This window comes from Ursus arctos, unplaced genomic scaffold (genome assembly GCF_023065955.2).
Source record: "Ursus arctos isolate Adak ecotype North America unplaced genomic scaffold, UrsArc2.0 scaffold_24, whole genome shotgun sequence".
Classification (NCBI taxonomy): domain Eukaryota; kingdom Metazoa; phylum Chordata; class Mammalia; order Carnivora; family Ursidae; genus Ursus; species Ursus arctos.
In genome coordinates, this window is record NW_026622919.1 from 19734577 (window position 1) to 19759997 (window position 25421).

Sequence of the window (25421 nt, forward strand, 5' to 3'; positions counted from 1 at the left end):
GTGTGCCCTCCGAGAGTTCCTGAGGAACTCTAGAAAGACGGAAGGCGTCGCCGGTCCCGCGCAGGGTGGCGGTGAGGCCGGGGAGGCAGGGTCATGCAACTGCAAGATCAGATCCTGTCTTTATTTAAAAGTGTGATATTATTTCATCGCGGGGTTTTGCGTTGTGTGCGTGTTTTACAATATTGCATTAAAATACTATATGTTGCTTAGTGAGTTTCATGGCGCCCCGTGAAATATTGCAGATAATGCCTCACTCGCCTCACATTAGTCCGGGTCTGGTTCTAGCTAGCCTAACTTCAGCCCTAACCCTTCCAAGGACTGTGGAGATGGAACCGGGATGGCAATAGCCGGGGCACAGATGAATAATGTTCAATCCTAGCTCGTCCTCTGAGGCAGCTGTTCAGCCGCCACCTCCTCTGCGAAGCCACCGAAAGCTCGTCGGATTTTGGAGAGCTTCCCGTGTACCGAGTCCTGCGCTGAGCACTCGGAGGCGGATACCGGTTCTACGGAGGAGGAAACCAGCTTGCGGAGCCTGACTTACTTGGCTGTACTGTCTGGAGGTGGCACAGGTGGAGTCCAGCCGCCACGCCTGCTGGAAACTGCTCCCTGTTCTCGGGCAGGAACTCGCTTCCTCTCTGCTCCTCGAGCACAAAGCCCCTATCAGTGCCAGCATTCACTTCATTGTGCCTGCCAGGCTTCAGCGTGTCCCATCGTCACCACTTCCCTCAAGCCTCCCACAGTGCCCTGACCACAGCAGGCTCTCGGCAACATGAACCGATGGCCAGTGGCTGAGAAGATGTATCTCTACTCCCAGGCCTTTCCTTTGCTTCCCCTCTTCAAGCGAGCCCGGTCCCCTTGGAGCGCGCCTGTTTCTTCACCATCCTGAAACGCTTTCTGCTTAGCACCCTGTCATTTCTTCCACGAGGTCCTCGGACAGGCCCCAGGGAGAGGAACACATTTCCCACCTTTCCCACTCTGGGTCAGGCCTTGCTTGGAGTCTGTGTTTGTCACCTGGCCAGAGGAAGGTCCGTGTTCTGCTTGGAGAGTGGTACTCCAAGCCGGGTCCTCATTCTCTAAGGCTCTTGTGGGTGAGCAGGGAGGCAAAATGACAGACTCAGGGTTTGTAAGAGTGAAAGGTATCTATTGAAAGGGAAAACAGTAACGGAAAGAGGCAGAGGCGACCTGCGGAGCCCAGTCCACGTGTTCTCCTATGACAGACAAATCTCAGCTTGAAATTTCAAGTACAGTTGAATAAGATCCCTGAGGCCCCTGGTCCTGAGGCCTGCTGCTTCATTCATCTTTTTCACCTTCTTCCACGTTTTCACCATTTTCTGCCTTTGTCACTTCTGCTGCTTCTCCCAGGTCTGTTTTCCCTATTTCTTCTGACTCTCTTCTGCTGTCTTCTGAAACTTGACTCTCCAGTCCTTCCGATTCCCTTCTGCTTAATTCTCCCAAGGGTTTCTGGTCCAGCTTTGAAGGCCTCCTGTAAATTTCCCTTGATTCCATTCTGCCCAGGTCTAACGGTTTCCCCTCCTCCCCTCCCTCGTTTCCTGCGCCCAAGTCTCCGGACACTCTCCTGGCAGCATCTCCTGAGTCTCGCCCTGCGGCTCCCAGCCCTGTTCTCCTCAAGGAGCCGGCTTCCCCTACTTCTCTCTGCCTGTTTTCTTCTTGTCCACTCGCTGTGACCTTCAGAGTTTCCTGAGACAACTCATCTTCTGTCTCTTTCTCACTGTCAGTGGGCTCTCGCTCCCAGTGCTTCACCACCTTCTCAGGCTCGTCTCTCCCTCTTCTCGTGCTATCCTTCTCCTTCCCTGCCGCTGCCGCTCTCAAAGTTTCTGATTCAGCGGCCTCTTCTGCAAAACAAGAGAAAGGAAGGAAGAAAAGTAAAAGTTGGTCCATCTCTGGGCCTAGGGGGGGGCCCTCAACCCCCCGGGGGCCTGTGCTTCCGAGAGACAGCGAGTCATTGTTTCCTGAGCACCAGCCCTGGTCCAGGCATCTAGCGGGCTGCAGCAGTGATGTCATGCAGTTGTCACGGAATTAACGGCATAGTGTCAGTGATCTGAGTTTGTCGTCAAAGGACCTGAGACTGATGACGGAGAGATCACAGCCAGTGGTCGCACTGCCGTCCTGAAACCCAGGACGGTCAGCCCTCCGAGCACATTCTTTCCCTATGAGAAATAACAGGTGCTGGGAAGGGACAGAGGGGTTCTTTTCTCCAGCATCCTCATTCTGCATTGAGCTTTGTCCCTAGGAAGCACATTCATCATTTACTGGGAGGTTCCCTATCCAAATATGAGCAGACTGTCAGCAGGAAGTTCAGCTGGAGAGCTGTTTGTATGATCAAAGGGACCCTTGCTCCATGTTTTTATGAGCTATAGAGAAAAGTCACAGTGCCCTCCTGAGTCCCCCCAATACTCTCTGGAAGCCCCTGGTCTCTAAGGTGCCTGCAGGGGCCTTAGGTTCCTAGCAGGAATGGGGCAGGGAAGACCTAGGCAATGCTGCCGCCTGCCGGTCCGGGAGGGAAGTGCCCGGCAGCTGCCGCGGGCTGCAGGGCCTCCCCAGAACGTAGCTGGCGGAAGGGATGGGAGGCCGCTAGGAGCTTCTGCCCTCTCCCTGCTGTATCTCTTCACCTCTATTGCCCCCGTGGCTCCCGAGAGCAGCTCCAAGGGCCTGTGGGAGCAGAGGCAGACGCCCTCCCTGAGGAGATCCAGCCACCACATGGCGGGTGCTGGATAATAAAGGGCTGTCCTCTGGCTGCTGGGGCACCCAAAAACCTCACAACCCATTTCCCCCTGTGCCTGGGTCAGAGAGGACTTCAGCCTCGGTGCCCCTAGGGGGCGCTGTCCTCCCCAGGGACACGGAGCCTGGCCTCACTGGCTTTCACGGCCGCGCTGCTGGAGTCATACACCACAGCGGGGCAGACGGAAGCTGTGCAGACTGTCATTCTGCGGCCCCTCCACCCCCGCCCCCGTGTCTTCACCCCTGCTGCTCCCGCTCACACGCAGGAGCCCCCTTCCTGACAACTCAGCTCTCCTGGCTTTACCCCTGGGCTGTGGGGTCCTCCGGGGCAGGGGCCGAACCTCTGTCTCCCCTAAATCCCACACCTTCCCAGCACATGACCAGTCCTTCACTAGTATCTGATGAGTTCATTGGAGAAATACAGGAGCGGGCTTCTCAGGGCAGTGGGCATGGGCTGGACCTCCTTCTCCTGCCCCACGGAACCCAACCCTGGGCCTGGAAGAGCGGCTGGAGAGCACAGATGGGGACCCTGGACCTCGCCCTGGCACTCACCTCTCTCTCTCTTTTCTCTCAGCGTCTCCCTGTAGTCCGTCTTCTTCAGCTCTTCGATGATGCCCTTGTTGGCATCATCCAAGGCCTGTGGGTGGAGAGCAATTGTGACCTCTCTTAACCCCTGTTGGCACCCACACCTTCCCTTTCTTCAACCGAGCCCCACGTCCAGAAGGCAGGGCCCTGCACCAGCCTAGCCGTCCTCCCTTTCCTCTGGGCTCCTGGGCAGCTCCCACCCCGGGGCTAATTTAGACTAGTGGCCACACTGGCTGGTAGCAGACGCACGACTGCAGCTAACTCGGACTTATCTCCCCTGGGCTTCAGAGTTGTCTCTTGTCTGCTCATTGCGACCTCTTTGCTAGAAGCTTCTTTGGGCTCCAGTCAATGTAGAGACAGTGAAGCCCCTAAGCACTGAGCAAGGCAGCAAGCCACGGAGGGGACTTGGAAACACACTGCCGGGTGGCACGGGGTGCTGGCCTGTCCCAAGAGGGGCCCCCGGGTGTCTGCGGGCTCCCTGGAGGCCCGGGGCTCAGGCTGTGTGCATGTTGTTTCGGGCAGAGCCCGCAGTGAGCCCTCGGGAACCATCCACGGAGAGACCAGGGGGCCTGGACGCTCTTGGAGTGCCGATCTGCCCAACAGAGCACCTTCCTGCCCGGAGCCGCCAGTCCAGGAGGGCGAGGTGGCCGGGACCTGGTCTCACCAGGGGTCACCAAGGCCGTGGGGCCTTTTCTCTCTGCCTCTCATTTTCAAAACCCTGCCCAGCCTTCAAGGCGACCCCAGATTTCCCCTTGATGGTAACGCCCAGCCCCGCCTCGCCTGCTCGGGCGCTCTCACTGTGGATCCCCTTGTCCCTATTGCCCTGGTCAGGAAGAAGCGGTTTTTGTTTTAACCTTCCCGCTGACAGCAATCTTCCTGTGGGCCAGGGCCACAGCTGCACCTTTGGGCTGGACAGCTCAGAGCCAACCCGTGGCCAGCAAATATTTACTGGGTTGAGCTGTGGAGCTGTCCCTCTCCGGTTGCAGGGCCATCCTGCAGAAGGGCATTAAGGGGGAGAGAGGGGGAGAGATGGTGGGTGTGAATGAGCGGCAGACACAGGGCTTCACTGAAGGAGCGCTCTTCCTCTGGAGGGCAAGGTGCACGTCTGGGGAGCTGACCCCCTCCAGAGAGGAAGACGAGGGCAGTGCAACAGGCCTAAGCGGCCCTGGGACGGGTGAGAGGAGGGCACCGACTGCCACATGGTGGAATCTCTCGGGAGCGATTTCCCCACCATGACAGGAAAGGGATAGCCTCACCAGGGTCCTCACAAACCATGAGCTCACATCCTAAAAATCTGAGCAGGTCAGGTCGCTCCTCTGCCATTCCCAGCCCTTCAAGTCCCAGCTGGTTGACCGACTGCCTGGGGACCTTTGGCCCTACTCCTTCTGCCATCGTGAGCCAGCTCTCGCATCCAGGCCCAGGGGCTCTTTCCTGACTCCCACAGACCCTTCAGTGCCCATGGCCTCCTGCGCCTTCGGTGCTCTTGCTCCTTCTCAGCCTGGCCAAAGCCTTCTGTCCCAGTCCCTCGAAGGCCAGCATGAAGTCCACCTCCAACTGGAGCGTCCTCGGCTGTCACTTCCCAGGGTCTCTGCTCCCTTTCCCGAGTACCGGCTGAACCTTCAGTCTGGTCCCCAAGGCCATGCCCTTCGTGGGCCCCCTCATTATGTCTGGCCTCTCTTAACCACAGGGGCCAGCTCCCCAAGGACAGGGGGCCTGCTTCACTCATGCCAGTAGATGCATACCGGGGTCCCACCACATGCTGGTGGGAAGCTCTGGAATCTCAACATGGGGCTGCCCAGGGGGGTAGTGGGAGGGGGAAGGCCAGGGGATTCATGCCAACTGCCTGTGCGTCGTCGAGGTCAGTGCGCTGACCCTGCTGAGGGCGGACAACGGCCTGCAGCGGCTCCGGGAGCAGCGGCAAGGCTGTGCACCTGCGGGCTTCCCCGGCTTCACCTCTGGTCTCTGCCTCCCGACGCTTAGGCCAGCACTGTCCAACAGAACTTTCTGCCACCATGAGATTCCTCTAGAGCTGCACTCTCTGGAACCCACGAGCCACACGTGGCTGTTGGGCACCGGAAACGTGGCTGTGTGACTGAGAAACTGACATTTTATTTACTTCGAGTTCATTTGAGTCTAAATAGCAGCCCGTGGTGGGCGACCTTGCTGGGCTGCGTGGTGCCTCCCTAGGCCTGGGAGGGAGGCAGTCACACACATGCTTGTCTCCTGGAGGAGGCAGCATTATCTTCCAAAAGGCAAGTCCTAACATCGGTTAAGAAGGTCTCAGCCAGGGGCGCCTGGGTGGCACAGCGGTTAGGCGTCTGCCTTCGGCTCAGGGCGTGGTCCCGGCGATCTGGGATCGAGCCCCACATCAGGCTCTTCTGCTATGAGCCTGCTTCTTCCTCTCCCACTCCCCCTGCTTGTGTTCCCTCTCTCGCTGGCTGTCTCTATCTCTGTCGAATAAATAAATAAAATCTTAAAAAAAAAAAAAAAAGGTTTCAGCCAGCATTAAACAAAAGAAAAGAAAATGAAAACTATAGGAGAATATAATAGGAAGTATCTGCATACATAGTAAAGGTAAAATGCTTTGTAAAACTTTCGTTTCTATTATTTCGAATAAGAATAGGTGTATCGGCTTGCTGTATAGACCGAGAGCAGCAGCGAGCTTTTGAAAGCTACTACCCCACCTCGAACGCGGCCTGCGGTTGGTGGGTAATAAATCCCCGGGGACTGGCTGACTGAGGGGCTGAGGACCCACCCTCGCCCTCCCCGCAGCCAGGGCCCCGGGGGTGGGCAGCTCACGCTGACGATGGCCTGCTGAGCCTCGTTGTTGTGGACCAGCTTCGCTCTCTCCAGGGCTTTCTCAAAGTTGCTCACGGCCGACTCGAAGTCTCTCAGCTTGACTGGAGAGCAGAGGGGAGGCATAGCACAGGTAGACTGTGACACGGTGTGTTGGACAATGCGGCTGCCTGGCACCACCCTTTCCATCACATTCCTGGACCAGCTCACCTCTGAGGACCAGAACCTGGGAGCCTGCGTCTTGGAGAGCAGGCCATTCAGAGAGGTCAGAGAGGAAAGAAGGGTCTGGAGTAGGGCCTGTGCACGCATCATGTGTCTCCAGGGCAGGGGGCAATTCCATCTTGCCCCAACTTACGATTGTTCCAGAAGTGGAAATCCGGATATATCTATATCTATATCTATATCTATATCTATATCTATATCTATATCTATATCTATATCTATATCTATATCTATATAGATATTTTTAAGTAGGCTCCACGTATGTGGAGCCCCATGCGGGACTTGAACTCACAGCCCTGAGATCAAGCCTGAGCTGAGAACAAGAGTCGGACGCTTAACCGACTGAAACACTGAGGTGCCCCTGGAAACCCATATTTTAAAACCGTTCATTCCAATTGCCCGACCACGCTGTGAAGACCGACAGAGATATCAAAGGGCCGGCTGTGACTCACAGGCCAGCAGCTGGAGCCCAGCCCCCACACTGGCACAGTCCGAGCTCAGTGCCGCAGCCAGGTAGTGCTGCCGCTGTGACCTCATCATTGCCTGACTGACGGGCTGCCCAAGGTTTCGGAGCCAGGAGGACCTGGAGCCCAAGCTCTGCCTGCGAGGCTGTGTGGCCTCTAGAACCCAGCAGCTCCCAGGCGGCTGCATTTCATTTTTCTATCCCAGAGTGGGGAAACTGAGAGCAGCAATGACTGCCTGGCTCTCCAGGGGCCCTCGGGGCCAAGTAAGTCCTCAAGAGTAAGACTGAGAAGGGTGTCTGGCGGGTGCAGTCGGTTAAGTGACTGACTCTTGGTTTCAGCTCAGGTCCTGACCTCAGGGGCCTGAGATCGAGCCCCATGTCCGGCTCTGCACTCAGCACGGAATCTGCTAAGTTTCTCCCTGCCCCCATTAAAATAAATAAATAAATCTCTCTTTTTAAAAGATTTATTTATTTCTTTATTTTAGAGAGAAAGCGCACAGTGGGGAGGGGCAGGGGGAGAGGGAGAGAGAAACTTCAGCAGACTTCATGCTGAGCGTGGAGCCCTACACGGGGCTCCATCTCACACCCCTGAGATCAGGACCTGAGCTGAAACCAAGAGTTGGATGCTTAACTGACTGCACCACCCAGGTACCCCCAATAAATAAATCTTAAAAAAAAAAAAAAAAAGAGTAGACTGAGGACAACATCGGCCCTGAGCGGTACATCGCATTTCCCCTTGAGCTTATCCTACGCCCTCCTGAGAACAGGAAAGAGTTGTAGGAAGAGCTCCAGTACTCACGCCTTCCCCCAGCTTAAAGCTTCCAGTGGTTGTCTCCCTGTAACGAGGCCCACGAAGCCCTGAGGATCTGGCCCCTCATCGCCCTCCCCCATCCAGACTTCCCAGGCCCCCAAGGGCCCGGGCTGCCGCTCCTCTCCCTCCGCTTCTTAAATCCCCCAAACTCCTCCCCACCTTCCACACGCTGTTCCTTTGGCTGGAAAGCGCTGTGCACAGCTTTTAGAGTATTTGGTGCCTTCTCCTCCTTAAGGTTTCTGCTTCGAAGTGACTCCCTCAGACATGGAAGCGGGACATGGTTACCAATGTTTATCCCTACTGTTTGCCCCGCTTGGTGCCTCAAAGGTGCCAAGAAAGTATTTGTGGTAAGAATAACAAATGATGACACCCTTGACCACAGCCCCTGCCACATGGCCTCCCTCATTGGTAGTCCTCTGCGCCCCTGGGGCAGGGGACTGGGCTCCAGTCCCAGCCTCACTGCTTACTAACCTGTGACCTCCAGCCATTTCCTAACTTTGTATTACGAAATATTTCAGATATACAGAAACACCGATGGAGTACAGTGAGGCCCTACAACTCATCGCCCAGCTCCAACAATTATCAAAATACCACCAACCCTGGTTCATCTATTCCTGCTCACCCCTGCCCCTTGCTGGGTTAGTTTTTACAACTTTATCAGGGTGTAATTTAGATATTATAAAACACACCCTTTGTGACTATATAGTTCAATGACTTTTAGTAACTTTATGGAGCTATACAATGATCCCCACGACCCAGTTTTAGAACATTCCCATCAAGCACCTGGATGGCTGAATTGCTTAACTGGCTGCCTTTGGCTCAGGTCATGATTCCAGGGTCCTGGGATTGAGCCCCAACATCAGGCTCCCTGCTTAGTGGGGAGCCTGCTTCTCCCTCTCCCACTCCCCCTACTTGTGCTGTCAAATAAATAAAATCTTAAAAAAAAAAAAAAAAAAGAACATCTTCATCACTCTGTAAACGTCCCTCATGTGAGCTGGGGCAGTCAGCTGAACCACTCAGTGCCTCAGTTTCCCCATCCGTGAAAGGGGGACAGTAACACCTTCGTCACGGTTCCCACGGTGATTAGGTGCAGGAATGCACGCAAGAAGGGTACCAAGGTCAGAGGAATTGGCGCAGTTCTGATGACGCAATGCTGTGCTGATGTGCAGCTGGGCTTCGGGTGCCCCGGGCTCTCACTGAGCGTGGCTTAAAGAAGGTGCTTACCACACACTGGTCAGGATGGAGGGCTTTGTCCTCCACTCTGAGTCCACATTCATCTGGCCAAGGACACACCGGGATGCTAAGGGTCCCCAGCCCTGGCCTGGCAGCTCGGCCTGAGGGCTGGGAAAGGTAGGGTGGTCCTCTCTCCGTGCCCATACCTTGTGCCTGTGCCACCAGAACGCTGGCATTCAGCTGCCACTCAATGTCCCCTTCTTCCTCGGCACACTGCTGGGACTTTTCACCATAATGCTGGGCCTGCCAGGCCTGGTCCAGCTCCAAGTAGCAGCGGCCGATCTCGTGGAACAGCCAGGTCTTCTCCAGGGTGGTTTTTGCCAGAGGGATCTTCTCCTCCCACCTGGGAACGTGAAGAGCCAGCGTCAGTTCTTTCCGCTCAAACCCTGTACTCGGCCACAGGAGGCCAAGCCTTCTCACCCGGCCGCAGAGCAGAACTCGTTCTCCAACTACCAGTTCTTTCTGACACGGGAGTGGAGCCAGTAAGCCACAGTAAGATATTTTAAAACGACCAAAGCTATTTGGTACAGTTTACAGAACTGATACAATAATTGAAAATCATGTTTATAGACCTGCATTTCAAATAACATAAAAATAACATTGAAAAATATCATTAAGTATATAGAAGACAAAATCCACACACAAAAGATTAGAAAAAAAAAGAGACATCAATAAAGTAAGATTAGGATTAGATCTAGTCATTGTCTTCAGGTGGTAAGACAATTTTCCTGCTACTCTTCTGTATTTTCCAAATTAATATTTTAACAATAAGCACAAATTTTCTATGAAACATTTTCTTTTTTTTTTTAAGATTTTATTTATTTATTTATTTATTTATTTATTTATTTGAGAGAGACAGAGAAAGCATGAGCACAGGGACAGGCAGAGGGAGAAGCAGGCTCCCCACTGAGTAGGGAGCCCGATGCGAGGCTTTCTTTTCTTTTCTTATAAAAAGATACAAACAGGTGGGTGAATTCTCAAACTTGTCTGTCTTTCGGCACATAGACACCAGGGCCGTTCAAGAAGCCAAGTGATGTGGAGCAGAAGGGTCCCAGCGAACGAGTCTAATTGGATCCTGCACTGGGCAGCCTGGAGCACATTTGCTCTCGGTGCTGAGCAAGGGCGCCCGCGGAGCCGGCCCTCCCAGTGCAGGCTGGCGGCCAGGTCAGGCCCAGCCCTGAGTCTCTCCGGGGCTGAGTTGTGCCACTGGAGCAGATCACCAGCCCCAGGGTTGGATATCAAAAATTCAGCAGTTGGGCCTTCTGGAGAGCTCAGCGTCCCTTCCCAGTGAGCCCATGACCGCACAGACTCACAGAAGAGCCTCAGAAGAGGGCCCCAAGGTCAGTTAGTCTATCAACTCCTGAACTTGCTCAAGGTAGGGAACATCTGGTAGTGCTTGTTAGAAATATGTTCCTGAAGGAGGCTGGCTGGCTCAATTTGTTAAGCATTTGTCTTCAGCTCAGGTCATGACCCCAGGGTCCTGGGATGGAGCCCTGTGTTGTTGGGCTCCCTGCTCACGGGGAGTCTGCTTTGCCCTCTCCCTCTGCCCCTCCCCACTCCACTCGTGCTCTCTCTTTCTCAAATAAATAAATAAATAAAATCTTTAAAACACAGGTTCCTGGGCTCCAACCCAGACCTGTAGAATCAGAATTTCGGTGCAGAGACCCCAGTAATTCATTCACCTCCAGGTGATTCCTGTCACTGGGAAATTGTGAACAGATCGGAGTCTAGTCAATCAATTTAACAGATGAGCCTCACAGTTGACACAGTGGCTTGCCCACTGTCCCCTAGCAGACCATGGAGCCAAACTCAGGTCTTCTGACGCTTCTTTGCCTGGCATGCTAACCCCAGGCTGAGAGTCCGGTGTGAGGGTGGGAAGTCCTTGCCCTCAGGTGGGGCAGTCCAGGGTCACTCACGTGTCAATGGCTTGCTGGTATTTCCCAACTCTGGCAAAAACTCTGCCAATGTTGTCAAGGGCTCTCGACTTTGCATCAGGAAGGTCACTGTGGGGAAGAAGCAGGATATGGTTCACTAGAAATTGGCCATCCTAGGAGCACCTAGGTGGCTCAGTTGGTTAAGCATCCAACTCCTGATCTCAGCTCAGGTCTTTTTTTTTTTTTTTTTTTTAAGATTTATTTATTGGGGGACCTGGGTGGCTCAGTTGGTTAAGCATCTGCCTTCTGCATTGAGCCCCCTGCTTAGTGGGGCATCTGCTTGTCCCTCTCCCTCTGCCCCTGCCCCGCACCTCCACTTGTGCTTGCTCTCTCTCTCTCAAATAAATAAATTTTAAAAAGATTTATTTATTTACTTGGCGGAGAGGGGCAGAGGGAGAGAATCTTTCAAGCAGACTCCTCGTCGAGCGAGGAGCCAGACACGGGGCTCGATCCCATAACCCATAGGATCATGACCCAAGCTGAAACCAAGAGTCAGACGCTTAACCAACTGAGCCACCCAGGAGCCCCTCAGCTCAGGTCTTCATCTCCAGGTCATGAGTTCAAGCCCCATGCTAGGTGTGGAGCCTACTTAAAAAAAAGAAGAAAGAAAGAGAAAGAGAAAGAGAAAGAGAAAGAGAGAGAGAGAGAGAGAGAGAAAGAAAGAAAGAAAGAAAGAAAGAAAGAAAGAAAGAAAGAAAGAGAGAAAAGGGAAGAAAAGAAAGAAAAGAAAAAGAAATTGGCCATTCTAGGCACTGTGGAAACTGCAGGGAAGCAGACAGGGGCCCTGGCCTCAGGGCCGGGGCGTCCAGTCCGGTTGGAGGGACGATGCCCAGGAGGCATGGCTGTGGTGCACAGGTCCTCTCACACCCTGTGGCGTGAAGAACACCATGAGAACCTTTCCAGAGAGCAATCACTCGGGAGTTTACACACACGTCCCTTTGATGCGTCAATTCCCCTTCCAGGGATTTACCTGGAGAAGATAATTTGACAAGAACACTCGTTAAAGCAGTGTTTGTAATATGAAACATTAGCAACAGCGGAAACCCGTGCCCCAGCGCTGACCATTTTTATGTATAAAAAAGTCCCTGACACATTAAGTTAAGGTCAGATTACAGGAGCGTATACTATAACTGTTACCCCGTTTGTGCTAAAAATTAATATGCAGGCCTGAGGCACGATGCTGTGTTCCCGGCCTGACGAGGAAGGGGCCACACAAGAGGCGCGCAGTGCACTGAGTGCGCGTCTAGAAGGTGGAAAAGTCTGGAAACAGATTCTCCTTGGAGCCTGTGAAGGGAGCACAGCCTTGCCGACACCTTGGTTCTGGCCCAGTGAGAATGCCTTCAGACTTCTAACCTTCAGAACCACAAGAGAACGAATGTGGGGTGTCCGGGGGGCACAGTCAGTCAGGCGTCTGACTCTTCATTTCAGCTCAGGTCATGATCTCAGGGTCCTGATCTCAGGGTTGTGAGATTAAGCCCCACGTCAAGCTCCACGCTCTGTGCGGAGTCTGCTTGGGATTCTCTGTCTCTCTCTCTCCCCTTCTCCCTCATCCTCCCCCTGCTCGCTCACTCTCTCTCTCTCAAATGAATAAATAAATAAAATATTTTTAAAAAAATGAACCTGTTTTCTTTTAACTCACCAATAAAGAAATAAATGAATAAAAAGTGGGCATTTTTATTAAAGAATTTATTTTCAAGCAATCTCTACTCCCAATGTCGGGCTCGAACTCATAACCCTGAGATCAAGAGTCACGTACTCCACTGACTAAGCCAGCCAGCCACTGCCCAAAACAGGCATTTTTAAAAGTAGAGAGGATGTAAGTCTGGCTATTAATAATGATTTTCCAAGGGAAACGAGAGATGAGGGAAACTACCCATTTATCCATATTGTTCCCCAACAAATAAAATAAGAAAGCAGTCCCCCAATCCTCCCTCCCCTGCACCCAGCATCTCCTCCCACTCTTTCCCTCCTCCTCATCCCTCAGGGCCCTGCCACCCGACAGGTTCCTATGTCCCCCATGAAACTCTACTCCTTGGACTCATTCTCCCCGCGCCGTGGCTGAATCTGCCTTTCCGACATGCACATCTCAACAAGCCATTCCTCTTCCCACAGAAACACGCATACAACGTTGCTGTGTTTGATGGCAAAAGCGGAACAGCCCAAGTGTCCCACAGGGATATAGCTAAAGAAATTACTATGCACGCTGAAATTCCTTTCTCTGGAGCCATTTAAAGAATGAGACCCTTTCCAAGACACACGTTCCTTAAAAATCACAAAAATGAGCTGCTTTTAAGAATCCTAGGAATGTGCATATGTATGTAAATATGTAGGTAAATACTTTGAAAAGGGGCCAGAAGGACACACGTCACACAGGCCCCAGGTAAATGAGCGGAGCGTGGTGCTGGGAGTGGGGGGAAATTCCAAGTTCTGCCCTCAGCGCCAGAGTTCTAGACCAATTACAACACGAACACCAGCACTTCTGTAAAAACAGACGCCTCCTCCGTCTTCAGTCCTCCCCAGCCTGGGACCCAGACTCCGCTCCAACAGGTCTCGCCCCCGCCCTGCATCTCCCATCCCTGCCACTTCTCTCTGCTTGGGGTACCCTTCTTCCTCCCCCTCGTCCACTTGGCTGACCTGTCCTCTCTGAAATCTCTCAGCTCCCAGCAGTGCTCCCACCTGCCTCTCTCCTTGGACCCACAGCCATACTGTGCGCCTGGTGCTCTGACAGCACCTCGGACGGCGGCCTCCCCTTCTAGGGCGCATGCTCTGTTGAAGTGTGATGAATGAATGAGTTGTAATATGTTAATGTATCCATAATACTATGTAATGAGAAATAACAATAGCAATGAGAAAGCATGCAATCAAATCATCTAGAATATGTGGAGGAAAAAATGAGGGCTGGGGCCGCCGGAGATGCTGCTGAGACAGGCTGGGGTTTGATCTGTGCCTTGAGGGCCAGCAGGCTGTGGAGGTGGGGGGGCCAATGGAGGGGGCATGACTGATTAGAATGAGGGAGTACCTGAACAAACAAGGCCTGAGGCCCGTTCGTGGATGGTAAAAAGGGACTAACGTTGTCTAAAGAACACCTTTGTGTATTTAGCACTTGGCATGCGTTTAACACATGCCCACTACGCGGCAGGTGCTGGAAAGAGAGAGAGATATAAGATAGCCCCTTCCGAAATCCAAAGTCTAACAGGGGAGCCAGGATCCACGTGGAAGGTAGAGAGGGAACACCAAAGAGGGGAATTTCTAAATCACCCGGGGGACACTTGGAACTTTCCTGAAGGGAGACACATTTACAATTGTGAAGGACAGAAAGGAAGGCATTGATGAGGAAAGAGAAGGGAGTCCTGTTTTTAGGGGCTGCAGGAGCAGAGCCACAAGGTGTTGCCTGGGGCACAGGATGCCCAGGGGCCTGGACAGAATTGGGTCCACTGGGGCCGAGAGAAGTTGGGTCAGGAAGGGCAGCCCGCATTGAGCAGAATTGGGAGCTGGAACTTTATCCCAGTCCTACCACTGGACTTGTTCGGCACCGAGGGGCCAGCTGGGCTGCAGGAAACCCAGGTCAGAGGAAATCAGGCAAGAAGGGAGAAGGGTCTGGACTGAGCTGTGGGATGGAAACAGAAACGCACCATGGAGACAGGAAGGAAGAGGCCCAGACAACATGTAGGCTGGCTCGGTTTGAGCAAGGAGGGAGGGCTCTGGGAAGCTTGCCTGGGCTCCTTCTTGGGGACTGAGTGGCCAATAATGGTGCCATGCTCACAGATAGGGAACCCTGGAGCAAGAGGTTTGGGAGGAAGATAAGAGATTCCACTTTGGACATGTTAAATTTGGGGTTCCTGTGGGACATCCAAGTGGAAATGCCTTGGAATCAGTGGGATATGCAGGCCTAGGGCTCGGAAGATGGTTGGATCCGTGGTACTGTGCATACGTATCTTGTATAATCCCTATAATCTCTACAAATCCATATTAATATACCCTCATTAGAGAAGAAGAGCAAACTGAGAAGACAAACAATTTAATCAAATCCACACATCTTCCGAGCGCCAAAGCCAGGAATCAAAGTCAGCTCTGTCTCCAAAGCTCTTGCTTGTTTCCTACTTCTGGAATGGCCAACACGAGATACTTCTGCTCAGCATGGCAAAGGCCAGTGAGAAATGAACTGGGAATGAATAGCACGTGCGGCTCAGGAGAGTGAGGAGAGGGCAGGAGGTAGGGGGTTTAAGAAATACGGTTTGGGGGCACCTGGGTGACTCAGTCGGTTAAGCGTCTGACTCTTGATATCAGCACAGGTCAGGATCTCGGGGTTGTGAGACCGAGCCCCACATCAGGCTCTGCACTCAGTGTGGAGTCTGCTTGAGATTCTTTCCCCCTCTCTTTCCCTTCCCTTCTGCTCCTCCCCCCAACTCGTGTGCTCTCTCTCTCTATCAGTCAATCAATCAATCAATCAATCAATCCAATCTTCAAAAAGCAAAAGAATATGGTTTGACTCAAACGGAGGAGTGACATGGGAGGGCTGTGCGGAAGCGGGTTCGGAGGGGGCCTTGAGCGCCGGGTGAAAGTGTGTGGCTGTAACCTGCAGGCAACGAGGGGCCAGAGCCCGTGGGTCACCAGGGGAGGAGCTGCTGGGTAAAACACAGGTCTGTTTAGGTGGTGCGGAGGGCCGGGACCCGACCTTTGAGTGTAAACAGGATGATGGGAGGTAGGGAGAGGCTTGGACTGTGGGGCAAGTGGAAACTGAGCAGCAGAAAGTTGTGGAGGACACCAAAGATTAGAACCAGGATGCCGGGAAAGTGCTGGTACCTTTGAGAGGGGCCCTCAAGTCTGGGGAAGAGCTGGTAAGTTGGTATTAGTATTATTATGGATACCCGGCACTGTCCTGAGAGTTTTACCTGGACTTCTGCCTGTCCTCTCCCCTGCCGCTCTCTCAGGAAGGGGCTATTGTTATGCCCACTGGACAGAAGAGACCTGGCTGGGAGAGGTGAAGTGCCTTTCCCCTCGGCTGCGGGGTACAATTCTGAAGCACAGGTCAGTCTGACTCTAGAGCCCATGCTCTCAGTCAGCACCGGAGTATCCGAGGCCCTGCTTGATCTGACCCCTGCCATTTGGTCTGGCTTCCTCTTGGCCACTCTTCCCTTGCCAATACTCTGATCTCAGGCATTGAGCTTCCTCCTGCCTGCTTCAGGGCCCTTCCAAAGACTGAGTGTGTCCTCCTGGAATATACTGCCCTCAGCACAGCGCCCTGTATCTGTCCTTCATGACACTTCCCACAATCACCATTTACTAGCTGCGTCACTTTTCGCCCCCTGTGTCTGGTCCCTGTGGTGTTCCCGAGGCTAGCAGCAGCAGGCAGGGCTGGGGTTGACGTGTACTTGCTGAAATGGTTTAGGACTAGGCCTATCCCCTCAGAACCAAACCTCTGGGAGCTTTTTGGCGTTTGGGGCCACTGACTTCCTCTTTGTGGCAAAAAAGCTGACAGTCTAGTTCTGCCTCTCAGGCTCGGTCCTGGGAGCTCATCCACCAGCAGTCCTGGCAAAAGGCTGGTGTGCAGCCCCCGCCCCGCTCATCTGCAGGCCCACAGGCCCCAGCCGCTCAGCCTTCCCTGGGCACTCACTATTCCTTGGCGATCTCCAAGTCCTTTCTGTGGCTCTGCAGTGCTGCAACCATCTGCCCCAGCTCAATCTGGGCATTCCCTATGCAGCTGTACAAGTTTCCAACCAGCTCGTCCTTGTTGGGCACCTCCTCTTTGTTCCATTCCAGCACTTTCTTCAGCACTTTCTCGGCTTTCTGAAGGCTCCCGTCAGCACTGCCACTGGTCAGCACTAGGAAGGGAAACGGGGGACATGGAGGCGGGAGCAGTCTCCTCGGGCTGACGGGAGAACCTGCCTCCCCCCAGATACCATCCACAGGCCAGTGAAACCAGGGGCTTGGGCCCTGTGTTGCTCTCCCACTACCCGGCAAAGGCTCTGCCCTTCTGAGAACACTACCCACACATGTCGATGTCCTCGAGGCTCTTGAGGATGTAATGGGCCGTCTGTGAGGGACGGCGCTTGCGGTCCCGCAGCCATTTCTCTTGCATCAGCTTCCGGTCCCGCTCCCTGGCGTAAATGGGCTTCTGCTGTCTCCAGAAGTTACTGCGGGTGTCTAGGTAGTTGATGCCTGTCATGATGAGGTCCTCCACGGTCAGGCCATGCTTGACGGTGCCTTTGATCAGATCTGGGAAGAATGGTGTGAGGAGAAACCGACTAGAACCGGCGACTGAAGGAGCCGCCTCCTCTTGGCTGGGGATTCCCGCTGTGGGTGTCCCCTGTGGGGAGCTCTGCTTTGAGCTGACGAAAGCAAGAGCACACAGGTAGCAGAGTGGCTCTATGCGGACCCAGGTAAGGCCGGAGCCCCTTTTTCAGGCACTCCCACGGTGTAGAACTTAGCACACAGGCCTCTTCTGGCAAGATACAAGGAGCTAGCAGAAGGGGAGCTGGCCGAGAGCTGTCTGAAGGGACCACAACCCCTGGGCCTCCTTATTTCAGGTTGTGTCCTCTGAGAAGACTGAGTATGAATGCACAACCTGGCCCTGCTTGCCAGTGCCAAGGGATTCCCTAGGCGCCAAGTGGGCCAGGGCTGGCAGGGAGCTGGAGGGGCGTGCCTGAGTTCTGCCCTCCTGCCTGACCAGAGGTTAGAGCCGGTCGCAAAAGTGCTGAAGTTCAGGCTCCCCCTTCCTCCACAGAAGCTCCTCTGGAAGGAAGTGTTTGGGGCCCTTACGGACAAGTGGCAGTGGTGGAGCTGCTCCTGAGACACGGCCCTGCAAGGAATCCTGCAGATGACCTCAGGGTGCCAGTTCTGGAGAAAAGGCATTTGATTCAAGGATGATCCCTGCTTAGGCTTACCAGCTAATGGCAATACTCCCACCCTCCCGTTTCATTTCAAGGCTCTGCCCTATTTGAGGCCACCACCAGCACGGAATAGTGGAAAGAACGTGAGACTGGAGGTTCGGAGGCTGGCCCCTGGGGTCGACTTCACCACGAACTTGCTTGTCATCTTGGACAAGTTGCTCCCCATTCAAGGTCTCTCTTTCCTTATCTATACAAGGAGGGATTAGACCAGATGAGATTTCAGAACATACTAGTGCTAGTACTAGGATTCCGCTTCTGGCAGGTTCCAGCTGGACTCCTTTGCCCTTCCTACAAACTGAAGGCTCAGGGGATGCCCGTCCAAGGGACCTCGGTGATAAAGGGACCCCGATCTCTAAGGTTCCCTCCCAGGGGTACCATAGTGCTAAGGGCACTGGTTCTGAAACTGGACATTCTAGATTCAAACCCAAGAGCCATGTCACTGTTTACCGATGTGTAACCTTCGGTGAGTTACTTAATCTTTCTGCACCTGAGTTTCCTCATCTGTAAATGAGAATACTAGGAAATCCTGTCCATAGGCTAATGTTACATGACAGGCTCTCTCTCCAGCTCTTATATTAAGCACCTGTCCCAGATTTCCTTTGCCCCAAGTTCCCTGTTGCAAACAAAGTATCTGAAACCTTCATCCAATAGGAGCTTCTCCAGGTATTCCTTGTCCACGTAGAGCTCGCCCAGGAGCTGGCGGACAATCTTCTCACTCTTGAGCGAGCCCTTCCGCTTGGACTCTCTCTTGGGGTGATGTAAGAGGTGTCTCATGGGATGAGGCTTCTGCTGGGCTTTCATACTCTGGAAAGGTGGAGCAATAGAGCCTCAACAAGGAGCACAGAGTACACAGACATGGCCCCAGAGTCTGTGATCCCAGACATCTCCCCCAGGAACTCTCTGTGGGTTAAGAACCATGGAGTGTGTCTGGTCTGGGAACAGCTAGATTCCCAAGACCCCCCTGGAGCTGGGGCAGAATCCCACGGCTGCCCATAATGGGCAGGAGCCCCCCAGGTAAGAGGGCCACTGAGACCTCAGGCACAAGTGGACACTTCCTTGGGATGGGTGTGGTATTAGAACCAAGGCCCTTACCTCAGCCTGCTTGCTTAAGAAGGAGAGGTCCCCTTTGTTCTCTAGCTTAATTGAAGAAGGACCTGCAAGGAAAGAGGCTGGGGCTCAGGTGTGCCAGGCCCTCAAGCATGACTTATTGCATATTTTTATGTAGAAATGGCTGCCTTTGGCAGGGGGTGGTAGAGGCTGTGGCAAAGCTGGCTCTGAGCCAGCCCAGCAGGTTGATGGCACAGGATGTTTGGAATAATACTCTCCTAAGAGCTAGGTAGCCTGTGCTAGCCCATGGCCATGGCAGCCAGATTTCCAAACGAAGGCCGTCCCTGAGCACTGGGGGAGCTCTCCATCCCCAGCCATTTCCACACTCTGCCACTCACAGTGGCAAACTCTTGCTCTCTTCCCTCCTCCCCCTGCCACTAAGCCAATGGGTAAAGCCAGTCCTTGGTGCATTTGCGTAAGAGAGGAAGCCAGGAACTAGGGAAGGCTAGGCTCAGGACCCCATTCTATCCTATGAAACTAGGCCAAAGACAGCTTAATGTGAACAGCCTTCGCATCTGGCTTAGAGGAGAACCAGAAGTTGCAGAGCTGAGCACAGTGGATCAGGGGCTGGTCCCCTGGGTAGAAAGATTAGTTCCTAATCTTCAAAAAAATCAGAAGCAACCAAATCCAAGCATGAGACTCCCTGCAGGCCTGCTGGAGGCTGCTCACTCATTGGACATCCAAGCCCAAGGATTCCAACAGCCCCCCTGGATAAGGACATAGGTCTGAGGGTCGCTCACTTCCCACTGAGTTGTTGATGGCTTCCTGGGCTTTCTGAATTCCAACTTTGAATTCTCGGTCAGGCCGCAGCTTGTAGCCTCGATGATAGAACACCAGGGCAAACTCAAAGTCTCCCATGGTATACAGGGTCTCAGCCTTTTGTAAAATTCCCTGAAACGAGAGGAAGTCAAATTGAGGTGGCAGACAAGGCCTTACAGGACTTAGGTGTGGTAGAGCGGAGGGTCCTGGGTTGAGGATCAAGACTGGGATACAGGGGCTGGTAGCTACCTAGGAAAGTGACCTAGGCAGAGAAAAAAGCATCAAACCCTGGGCGGTCTGGCTGGTTCTTCAGCTTCTTCTCATTAGAGGCCACGACAGGCAATGGCAGTGGTGAAAGCCAGATTGAGTCACCTTGCAGAAAGTTGGGTCACCCTGGAGTGAAGCCTCAGCATCCTCCAGGGATTTCTCCAGCTCTCCCATCTTCAGGAAGCACTTGGATCGGGCAACCAGGCAGTTCTTATCTCCATTCTGAAGGTGAAGAGCCTAAGAAAGGAACCACCCATGTTGCCTGGCACCAGGCAGCACAAGGTCGAGGCTTGACCGGAAAGAGCATCCCAAACCCTCCTGCCAGAGTTTCCAGGGGACTCCTCAGGCCAGCAAACAGGTCTCTGGATCTTTTGAGACCACAAGCAGCACAACATTGATCTTTGCTCAGTCCACTGATTGTCTGCACGGAGCTCATCTTGAACAAGGTCGAATCACTAGCTCCTGTGAAAGCTACTGAGGGAGATGTGTGAATATACCACTCGGTGGATATACTGAATTTTCCCAAATGTCTGGATTCCTCCCGTCTGCTCAGGCATTAGGAGCTTAGGATTTTTAGCGCATACCCAGTTCAACTGCAAACCTCAAATGGCTGCACAGCACTCAAAATACATTTCAGAGGCTAAGCATTCTGAAGGCTAACGGAATGGGTTTTAGGACATCTACAACTTGAGTTATCCATTCCCCTAACTCTCTCTTTTTACATAGTTTGTTGAGAATGAGTCGCTATTTCAGGAGAACAAGATGAAAATGCTAGCAAAACCGAAACTGGGATTTGGATGGTAAAGTGGGAATGGAACACTTCTGCTCTCTGTGTCCTCTCTTTTGTTTGAAATCATCATTGGAGGGGCACCTGGTGGCTCAGTCAGTTAGGCGACTGCCTCTTGATTTCGGCTCAGGTTATGATCTCAGGGTCCAGAGATCGAGACCCCCCCCTCCAGCACTCAGAGGGGAGTCTGCTTCTTTCTCCCTCTCCCTCTGTCCCTCCACCCACCCCAGGAGTGCACATGCACTCTCTCTCTCTCTCAAAATAAGTAAATAAATAAATCTTTAAAAAAAGAAAAGAAAATCATCATTGGAGCTGTGATGTACTGTCCTTGCTCAGGCATCAGACTGTACTCACACCTTTCTAAGACCTTTCTGCTTTTCCAGGAAGAGGAAGTAGCTACTGGCTTTTGTGGAAGAAGGCTACTTCTCTCACCCAAAGTTATTTTCCCTCAGGGTGTTCTTTTCTCTCTGCCTGAGCTTCTCCACAATGAAACACTATCCAGAAAGAGGAGAATGGGTGGGGGCAGGGCTCCTGAACTCAACTGTTGACCCATCTGGCCAACCATTCTGGTTTTAGGGTGTGATTGGTGATTGAAAGGGACAAGACTTTGGGTAGCAGTGGAGAAGCTTGACTTAAGGAGGAGCCTTGGAATGGTAGGAGGGCTATCCTACCACTCCCTCTGGAATAAGAAGAGGGCTATACGTTGTAAAAGAAATTGTGGTAAGAACATCTAATAGCTTGGGGTGCCTAGGTGGCATGGTCAGTTGAGCAACCGACTCTTGATTTCAGCTCAGGTCGTGATCTCAGGGTCTTGAGATCGGGCTCGAGTGGGGATCCACACTCAGAACGAGTCTGCTTGGGACTGTCTCTCCCTCTGCCCACTTTCTCTTAAATAAATAAATAAATAAATAAATAAATAAATAAATAAATAAATCTGTTTTAAAAAAGAACATCTAATAGCTTACTTGTGAAGGAGTATGTATGGTGGTTAGCACCTCAGCACTGGAATCTGAGTGCCTGGGTCTGAAAACTTTCTCTTGCCAGTTCAGTGATCTCGGCCATGTACTCAACTTCTCTACCAGTTTCCTCATGTATAAAATGGAGTAATAACGGAACCTCCCTCATAGGGTTGTACTACATTTAGCAGCAGTGTGCCTAATATCCTAAAACAGCACTCAATCCCCATAGCGTGAGGTTGAGCAACTGGTACTAAGATTATATGTAATAACGTTATTTACTGGCCATCTTCTGTGAGCAACTGTGTGCTTGGGATTTCACCACTTGTGCGTGCAACCTCCAAGCCCATTTCCCAGCCAATGATGGCAAATGAAGGCTGCACTGTGGGAAGGGGCCAGTCACAAAATACTTAAGTAAAAAAGTAGAAGTCACTGGTAATGCAGAGAACGGTTATTAACAGGCAGAAGATAAGTGGGAAATGGTAGAAAATGGCGAAGCAGTGACAGTAGTTGACAGTACTGCGTCAATCAGGAACAGATGAATAACAGAAACAATAGGGTCCTCCAGGCACCAAGGGGACCTCAGTGTTATCAGGAATCGGAAGTGGTGATGGGTGATTGGTAGGTTCAGAGCCCGACTCACGTTGCTGAAGCTATGGGCAGCTTTAGAGAACTCTCCGCACAGATACAGCCGCTCGCCCTCCGCCATGTAAGAAGGAAATGTGCTTCGCAAGCTGTCAGCTTCTGGGTCCGACATGGTGGCCGTATTCGGTGACGCTGAAGCAGAAAAAGCGAGCAAAAGAAGCCCGAGAACCTCTCTCTGGCTTGTGGAAGCCCCGTCTCTTAGCAACCGAGAGGCGTAGGGTTGCTTCCGGCCCCTCCCTTCGCTCCTTCGGGGCGGGAGCCCGCGGTACATCCGCCGCCAGCGTGCGCATGCGCCGGCCTAGCAGCCTGTGGGCTAGGGCGTGACAGGCGCGTGGCTGGTGGCTGCAAAGCGGCTGCACTGGAAGGTGTTTGCTGTTGCACGCTCCGTCGATTCTCTCCTGAGAACCGTGCACTGTGTCCAGAATATACAGCCCGTAAAGTTGGAAGAGGATTGGGGCAGAATTCCAAATAGGGATAAGGCATACGTGGCAAGGGTGTGTGCACCGTGTTCCGCCACATCCAGGATGTGAGGATTTGCAAGAGATTTCGTGGAAGACAAGGTTGGGTTCGACCTTAATTTAACACATTTATTGAGCACGTGCTAGTGGTAGGCTCTGATGGAGGCCTCTCCTGACGACTTTCCTCATTGCCTCACTCTCTTCTGCCAAAAAGGTAGGCTAGATTCTTCTAGGCTCCAGCGAACGCCCTGTGCTTGCGATACTGCTTTAAAACGTCAACTTCCACGCTAATGAGATCGTGACCTCAGTTAAGGCAGGGACCCTGTCATAACCATGTGTTTCCAGAATTCGACTGTCTGGCATGTAGTAAAAGCTAAATAAATGGTTGTTAAAGTTTAAATAGTTAAAAGATGGCCCTACCTACATACATGTACACACCAATGAGTATATGTAAAACTAGAGAAATCTGAGTAAGATCAGTGGATCTTATCAGTGTCTATCTTCTGTTGTGCTATTGTACTCAAGTTTTTCAAGATGTTACCATTGGGGTAAACTGGGTGAAGGGTACATGGGATCTTTTTATTATTTCTTACAACTGACTATGAATCTACAATTAACTCAAAATAAAAGTGTAATTAAGAAAAGAATGCCAAGTTTAATGCCAAGATAAAAAAATAATATGGTTCCTTCCTTGGAGCAGAGAGTGAGATGCATAAGCAATAATGACTTCCCAAAGTGATGTTGAGTTATTAGAAGTTCTGTGTGCCTGTGAAGGAGATGAGGACCGATGAGTGAAAAATTCAGTCAGGGCCGGGGCTGCATTAAAGACAGCGTCACAGAAGGAGTCACATTTGAGCTGAGGGTGAGTAGGAATGGTGCCCAAGAGACCTAAGTAGGGAAGGAGGTAACCAAAGGCCAGAGGTGTGTAAGGAGCAGCAACCCCACCACTACAGTGAAATTCATCCTGTTCTACGTTATTAAGATGGGCACATAGGTGAGTTGAACACATTGCTGAAAGGACCAGCAGTTAATTGGAAAATCCTCCTGCAAAGAGGAAATCTATAGAGTTAATTCAATCCCAATCAAAATCCCAGCAGAATTTTTTTTAAATAATTGACAAGCTGAGGGGCACCTGGGTGGCTCAGTGGGTTGCGTGTCTGCCTTCAGCTCAGTTCGTGATCCCAGCGGCCTAGGATCAAGCCCGGAATCAGGCTCCCTGCTGAGTGGTGAGTCAGCTTCTCCCTCTGCCCCTCCCCACCCATGTGCACGCACACGTGCGTGCTCTCTCTCTCAAATAAGTAAGTTAAAAATATTTTAAAAATAATTGACAGGCTGATTCTAAAGTCTATGTGGAGATGCAAAGGACCTAGAACAGCCAAAACAATTTCGAAGAAGAAATACAAAAGAGAAGTCATGCTGTGCTGTCGAGACTTATTTTAAAGCCATAGAATGATAGTAGCATAAAGATTGATACACAGATCAATGGAACAGAATAGAGAGTTCATAAACCCACACATATATGATCAATTAATGTTCAACAAAGTTGCCAAAGAAATTCAGTGCTGAAAGGATGATCTTTTCAACACATGGCACTGGAACAACTGGATACCCATATGCCAAAATAAAACAGAAAAAACCTTACCTCACACTATATACAAAAATTAATTCAATAGACTTAAATATAGGGGCGCCTGGGTGGCTCAGTCGATAAGTGTCTGCCTTCGGCTCAGGGCCTGATCCCAGGGTCCTGGGATTGAGTCCGGCATCAGGCGCCCTGCTCCGGTGGGAGCCTGCTTCTTCCTCTCCCACTCCCCCTGCTTGTGTTCCCTCTCTCGCTGGCTGTCTCTCTTTGTCAACCACTGGTGTTCTCTTTCTCTCACTCTGCTTTCTCTCTCTCAAATAAATAAGTTAAAAAAAACCCTTAAAAATAATATCTGTTTAAAAAAAATAAAAAATAATACAATTCTAGAAAATATACACTAAATCTATGGTGCCCAAAAGCAAAACAGTGCCTCCTAGCAATATGGAAGTAGGGCAAGGAGGGATAAAATAGAAAGGCATACAAGAGGATTTGGGGGGTCGGGGGTGAAGGATATATGCATTATCTTGACTGTGGTAATGTTTTCACTATGTATACCTGTGTTCAAACTCATCCGAGAACACATTAAATGTGTACAGCTTATTGTACATCAATTAAGTATCAGTAAAGCTGTTTTTAAAAAAGCACAGTTAAGGGGCCTCTAGGTGGCTCAGTCAGTTAAGCGTCCGATTTGATTTCAGCTCAGGTCATGATCTCAGGGTCATGGGCTCTGCCCTCAACAGGCAATCTGCTTGAGATTCTCTCTCTCCCTCTGCCTCTCCCCCTGTTCACATCCTCTCTCTCTCTCAAAAATAAATAAATAAAATCTTTATTTAAAAAAGCACAGTTAAATAGCAATAATATTGTGTGCTTTTTGGCAGATTACAAAGCACTTTGTGATCTTGACAGCATCCTAATGATGGATGAAACACTGAAGCTGAGAGAAGTAACAGGGCTTGCCTGAAGCCACATCATTAGGAAACAGGTGAGCCGGGCTGGGGTCCATGCCTAGTTTGGATTGGTTAGGGTAAAAAGTACTGGAATTTGTTCCCAACCTGTCCCAGCAATTTATTAGCTGGGTTCCTTATGTTACCTCTTTATATCTCCTTATTTGTCTTTATATTTCCTTCAATTGTGAAATATAACAGAGGTGCACAAACATATATGAAATATACATGTACAGCTTATTA

The 25421-nt window shown here is 51.7% G+C and overlaps 1 protein-coding gene and 1 long non-coding RNA gene across 4 annotated transcripts; one reads left to right on the forward strand and one right to left on the reverse strand.

The window, feature by feature from the left end:
• Nucleotides 1–102: 102 nt before the first annotated feature.
• On the reverse strand, nt 103–22451 carry ODAD4 (outer dynein arm docking complex subunit 4). 3 transcript variants are annotated; one of them, XM_026512830.4, is made up of 12 exons: nt 22193–22451; nt 19912–20043; nt 19521–19671; nt 18766–18827; nt 18312–18477; nt 16775–16999; nt 16398–16605; nt 10766–10852; nt 8996–9192; nt 6124–6224; nt 3292–3376; nt 103–1853 (listed from the first exon to the last, which is right to left on the reverse strand). In XM_026512830.4, the coding sequence occupies exons 1-12, from the start codon at nt 22304–22306 to the stop codon at nt 1291–1293; spliced, it is 2091 nt and encodes a 696-aa protein (XP_026368615.1). In that variant the 5' UTR covers nt 22307–22451; the 3' UTR covers nt 103–1290. The 3 variants fall into 3 exon arrangements, with proteins under 3 accessions (XP_026368615.1, XP_026368616.1, XP_057173717.1); XM_026512831.4 differs by lacking the exon at nt 19912–20043 and having other exon boundaries at nt 22193–22425; XM_057317734.1 differs by lacking the exon at nt 22193–22451 and having other exon boundaries at nt 19827–19998.
• On the forward strand, nt 21471–25211 carry LOC113265438 (uncharacterized). Its single transcript, XR_007191277.2, has 3 exons — nt 21471–22866; nt 23820–23878; nt 25113–25211. It is a non-coding gene; the product is annotated as an uncharacterized LOC113265438 (long non-coding RNA).
• The last annotated feature ends 210 nt before the right edge of the window (nt 25212–25421 follow it).